Raw genomic sequence first — 4,655 nt, 5'->3', positions numbered from 1 at the left:
AAGTGGCTAAAAAGTAGTTTGTCATCTAGCATTTTCTCATAGCTGTCAGTCGAACCAAAGTAGCTGCTGTTCAGCTAAAGTTATGTTGTCTTCCTTAAAAGGGTGAATCCTCCTTTTACACGTTGGTTCATGAGTGATTGTGAACATTAACTCCTGAAAAGGAAGAATTTCTAACATAACGGTGTCCTTTGTTTCCTTCATTTCCATAGAAGTTTCAGAAACCTTTCAACCAATGTGCACTTTACACAACAGACCAAGTCACTTAGATCATGGGGCCAGTGAACGACGAAATCCTCTCTTATTTTAGGAAAGGTAACCACAGGACACGACAAGCGGGCATGATATTTAAAAAAACAACTTTTAATAGAAATCAAAGAGTGTTTTGAACTTTTGTACAAAATGAGATTCATTCAACATTCATGAAAACAAACGTCAATCAAATGACTTTTTACATACACTCGCACATTTGTATCTTTATCATAGAGGCTTCATACATCACTACAGAGCTACAGGTGAAAGTGACAGAGTTGAATCAGACACAGCTGCCTTTGTTACTGAGGACAAACTGTGTGAGAGGCAAAAGAAAAGAGCACTGTATTTGTGATTATCTATGTATAGTCCCAAATCGGGAAGATTTGTATCTGTAGATTAAAATGTCATCATGTCTTTAGTTTGAATTCCCTCAATAGTTCATGGTTACTTTGCACAATGAATGGATATAACTATCATTACAATTATTATTAATACACTTTTATACAATTATAAAGGTTGGGAATGATTCACTTATTGCAGCCACCAGAGTTATCTGTGTGAATGTCCCACATTCATCAGGAAAATAAAGGTTAACATGACTTCTCTACTCACACATGAAAGTGAACACTTGTGCTAAAGCAAATCTTTGAAAACAGAGCAACAGGTGAACAGTGACCAGGTTCAATCAGACTGTTTTTAACATCTCAGTTGTTATGCACAGTTTATGCGTGTTGCACAAACTGAGGGAAGAGCTAAAGGACAATGGGCATCATTCCATCTCCGAAAGTTTCCGTAATTGCTGTGAACACAGTCTTCAAGTCCTCTTAGATTGTTTGGCTGTTTCGGCGCCCAAAATAAAAAATGTGTTGGGCAGCCATCAGACCACATCCATTGTCCTTCCTGGTAAATGTCACTGAGTCCAATCCAGGTTCTTCCCTCAGTGTGGTCGAAGTTACTGATCAGGGATTTGATGAAATACTGCTCCCCCAGACTGTGGATAGACACCAGGTTGGCTCTCTGAAACTTACAGTGGAGCTCTGCATCAGCCCAGCTCAAACGTGTGGAGACGTACTTGTAGCAACGGCCGTTGAAATTGTACCAGAACTTGGGACAGCCTCCACGCTGTAGCTTCAGTTGATGTTCATCTGAAGGAGAGCCAGCAGCCAGAGCCAGACCAAACAAGAAGAGCAGCAGCAGCATGTTGGTGTCACAGTCTCTCTGAGTCTTTGGAGGGTTTGATCCGCAGTGTTGGATGTTATCGAGAATCTTTCAGAGACACTTGAAAAGCTGCTTTCTTTTATATGCTGCAGAGAGGGTGTTTACACTGTTGGTGTGATATCATTTGTCAGATACACATGGCACACAGTTGTACTTGCTAACAACTATACAGTGACGTAGCTTAAACCATAAAACCATAAATTTAATATAAGTTGTTGATAAAACACTGATAGTCAATGGAAAACAGTGAGGAGTTTTGCAGCTCATTAACTCATTAAGTTCATTCATGATTTAAATCCCCGTCAGGATTGGACAGGATCTTATGTGTATTAAAGTTCTGTGTGCTTATCATCAAAGAAAGGTCGGCTGTCAATGTTTATTCATCATTTTTGCTGCTGGATCACATGGCTGTACTCTCCTGTGCGTTAATAATGGACAATAATGGATCTATGTATAGTCCCAAATTTAACACAGACACACACATACAGAATGGATGATGGACAGCTGAAGAAACACACTTTTTAAAAAAACAAAAATCCAGAAATCTGTAGATTAAAATGTCATCATATCTTTGGTTCTAATGCCCTCAATAGATATCTGAATGATAATGATAATGATAATGTCAGAAGCATCTTCGTGAGGAGTCACATCAGCTTTCTCATGATCACAGACCAGAAGTCATGACAGGGCTCATTCAGATGAACTAGAGAGAGCATCATAACACTGAATTTTGTCTGATTCCCTCAAGTGGACACAAAACATAACTACAAGTACATTTAAATTCCAGCATTGCAGCCTCACAAAATCTTTTGAAACAATTATCATTACAAACAAACTACACACGCACACATATATAAATATATATATACAGTATATCCAGAAAGATGAAAGGAAAGTGCATTACAATAATGTAACAAAAATAAGATGGCAAAAACAGGATTACACAACATTCTTAACATGAGCCTCAAATCTAAGATCAAATATGACTCCTAGATTTTGAGCTTTCAGATTGGTTTTATTGTGAAGTGAACCAAGCTTGCTGTGGAGAAAGCTGGAGGGATGAGTCTGACCAAATATTATGACTGAAGACTTTTCTTGATTGTGCTTTAAAAAGTTTTGGGACATCCGGCATTTAACACCACTGAGAGTAAATTATCTAAACTGTTGGGGATATTGGATCAGAGGGGAACATACAGCTGTGTGTCACCTGCACATGAATGATGAGAGAGACCATGGTTCTGAATGATCTGGCAGAGTGGTAGCACTTTAATGGAGAACAACAGAGGGCCGAGAATAGATCCTTGAGGTACGCCACAGTTAAAATCAAAAACAGATGAACTGCTATTTGCCATGACATCTGAATAATAATGATAATGTCAGGAAATTCAATGATTAATAAAGACATCTAACTGCAGGACTCAATATTTCATACATCCCTGAAAAATTAAAATGTTTATGTTATAGCCAGAAGATGATGTTATATTTATTAGAATTGATACCATATGTTGGAACGTGACAAACGTGATGATAGGTCTGTGAGAAAACATTAACCAGGACTGTAAAATGCAAACAAGGAAATAAAACACGAGCAAAATCAAACAGCTGATGAACTCTGGCACGTTCATCACACCTTTATGGTATGCTTTTCCTTGAAATCTGATTTTTATTACATTAATTAATAATTGATACCAATGCTCATCAGTTGTTCAAAGAATCAAAAGTGAAAGAATAGTTTACACATTAACCCTATAAAATGATATGATACAGACAACTGTACATTTGATATCTGTTCTGAAGAAGTGAACAGGTTATTTTTAATTAATTTATTGTTTTCATTTGGTCCAAAGTATCAGATCAAATTCAACACATGTACCAAAGTACTAGCAGCACCTGTTGAGGTTGTAGCAGAACTTGCAGTTGTACAAAAGTACACAGTGGTTTGAGTTAAAGGGACACATTTCTTTTTGTTTGTTTACAGCTGATAAACAACAATAACAACAGCTTTACAACAGAACAGAGTTTCAGTAAGTCCTCTCTTAGTGTTTTCGTTCAAACATGTTCAAGGTTTTAAACAATAATGTTAAAAAAACAAGTAAAAATCCTTAAAATAAGCCTTTTCCTGTTCATCACACAAGTTAAAAGAAAGAGCATCATAACACTGAATTTTGTCTGCTGCCCTCAAGTGGACACAAAACATGTGTACTTTTACATTTCAGCATTGTAGCCTCAAAGAAATATTTTCCTCTAAATTAGAATTATACATTTTTGAAACTCTGATCATGACAAATTAATTTAACCTAAAAACAAACAAAAATATACATAAATATATATTAACAAAAAGCTCAGTTTTGTCTTTGAACACATTAAATAGGGTTTGTTTGTGCATGTGTGAGTCATCTACAGTTAAACAGAAAAAAAAGAGTGACCTGGTTTTTCAAAGAGTATCTTTGAATCAGGACTGTGTTGCGTCACAGTGTTCCCCATCCAATAAAAGACAAAGCTCTTACTCAATTTGAAAAACTACAGTCTTTCTTTCCAATTTGCATGAGACGACGGACACACAGGCAAGTCAAAATAAAAGTTCATTTTTATCACTTTAAAAACATTAGGGATGTGAAGTGACCAAACAAGCTAGCATAGATTTTGGCATTCAACATTCCTGGCTAAATGTTAGCGATAATGCTCTGCACGGTTGCAATTCTCCATTAAAAAGAAGTAGCAGTTAAATGTTGCGATGTTTGTATCTCCAAGTGCAGGACAGTGTTCAATTAGACATAATACTACTCTGTTCCAAATTCATGCTCTAAGCAAGAAGGTACGTAGTGTAAGGAGTGTACTACATGACAGTGTACCAACAGAAGTATCTGAATCAAGACAAAGCATTGCTTTGAGATCACCTGTGCTAATGTTGCTAATGTTACCACACCTTTGGTAATTATAGCTAGAAAGGGTAGTGAGTTCACAAGTTTTATAAAAATATCTCACTTGAGCTACTGAAACAGTACCGTGGCTTTTTATCTTAATGCTAATTTACTGTTTAGCAAAATGCTAAGCACTTTAACAGCAGTTTATCATTTAGCATTTTCCCATAACTGTCAGTAGAACCACAGTAGCTGCTGTCAAAGTTATGTTGTCTTCCTTTAATGGAGAAGTAACAGAATAGAGACAAAGTAGTGGTCTGATAT

At 36.5% G+C, this 4,655-nt stretch overlaps 1 protein-coding gene across 1 annotated transcript; it reads right to left on the bottom strand.

Annotated features, from left to right (window-relative positions):
• Positions 1 to 963: 963 nt before the first annotated feature.
• Positions 964 to 1,452, bottom strand: LOC138609412 (lactose-binding lectin l-2-like). Its single transcript, XM_069682060.1, has one exon. It carries the CDS (start codon positions 1,450 to 1,452, stop codon positions 964 to 966), a length of 489 nt encoding a protein of 162 aa, XP_069538161.1.
• Between the last annotated feature and the right edge of the window lie 3,203 nt (positions 1,453 to 4,655).

The sequence above is a fragment of the Semicossyphus pulcher genome, unplaced genomic scaffold, assembly GCF_022749685.1.
Source record: "Semicossyphus pulcher isolate SPU_LCO1_2020_fin unplaced genomic scaffold, fSemPul1.0.p SCAF_5, whole genome shotgun sequence".
NCBI classification, from domain to species: domain Eukaryota; kingdom Metazoa; phylum Chordata; class Actinopteri; order Labriformes; family Labridae; genus Semicossyphus; species Semicossyphus pulcher.
The sequence above is the reverse complement of the archived record's forward strand: the minus strand, read 5'-3'. Positions and strand labels throughout refer to the sequence as shown.

Bases quoted from the DNA above. Each gene is read 5' to 3' on its own strand.
- LOC138609412 (XM_069682060.1), bottom strand. From the start codon at position 1,452: ATGCTGCTGCTGCTCTTCTTGTTTGGTCTGGCTCTGGCTGCTGGCTCT.